Here is a 483-nt window from a genome sequence, read left to right as displayed (position 1 = left end):
TGCTGCCCGGCCCCGCTGCCGAGCGCAGCCGCCCGAGGCCGGTGCCCGGAACCGCCTGGCGCACGGCCCCAGTCCGGGGCTAGGAGGGTGCCCGGCCAGAGTGGCCCCTTGGCCTCCGCTTGGGCTTGGGCTCATTTGGCTTTGTGCGCCGGGTAGTTAGTTCAAGCAGACTAGTCCCGAGCCTCTCTCCTCCCTCGCCTCCCCCCTGCTCCTCCTTCCCTCCTCCCTCCTCTCCCTCTGCAGGAGGCTCGGGCCGCCAGCGCAAGTTGCAGCCCCTGGCCGCGCCTTGGGGGCCTCCGGGCAGCGGCCGGCCGCCGCTCGTCGCCCACCGCGGCACTTCGGAGATCTCGCCGTTCGCCCGCGCGCTCGCCCACCTCCACCAGATCGCCCCACCCATGACGATGCTCCTGGACGGAGGCCCGCAGTTCCCCGGGCTGGGAGTGGGCAGCTTCGGCGCGCCGCGCCACCACGAGATGCCCAACC

At 73.5% G+C, this 483-nt stretch overlaps 1 protein-coding gene across 1 annotated transcript in view; it reads left to right on the top strand.

The window, feature by feature from the left end:
* Positions 1 to 395: 395 nt before the first annotated feature.
* ZIC3 (Zic family member 3) overlaps positions 396 to 483 on the top strand; it is a 10,119-nt gene continuing 10,031 nt past the window's right edge. Inside the window, exon 1 of the mRNA XM_042782418.1 lies at positions 396 to 483. Within this exon, the coding sequence (XP_042638352.1) occupies positions 396 to 483 (88 nt within the window).

The sequence above is a fragment of the Orycteropus afer genome, unplaced genomic scaffold, assembly GCF_000298275.1.
Source record: "Orycteropus afer afer isolate SDZICR_OR568_19922 unplaced genomic scaffold, OryAfe1.0 scaffold00310, whole genome shotgun sequence".
Lineage (NCBI taxonomy): Eukaryota > Metazoa > Chordata > Mammalia > Tubulidentata > Orycteropodidae > Orycteropus > Orycteropus afer.
Note: the sequence above shows the minus strand (reverse complement) of the source record. Positions and strands in the feature narration are given on the sequence as shown.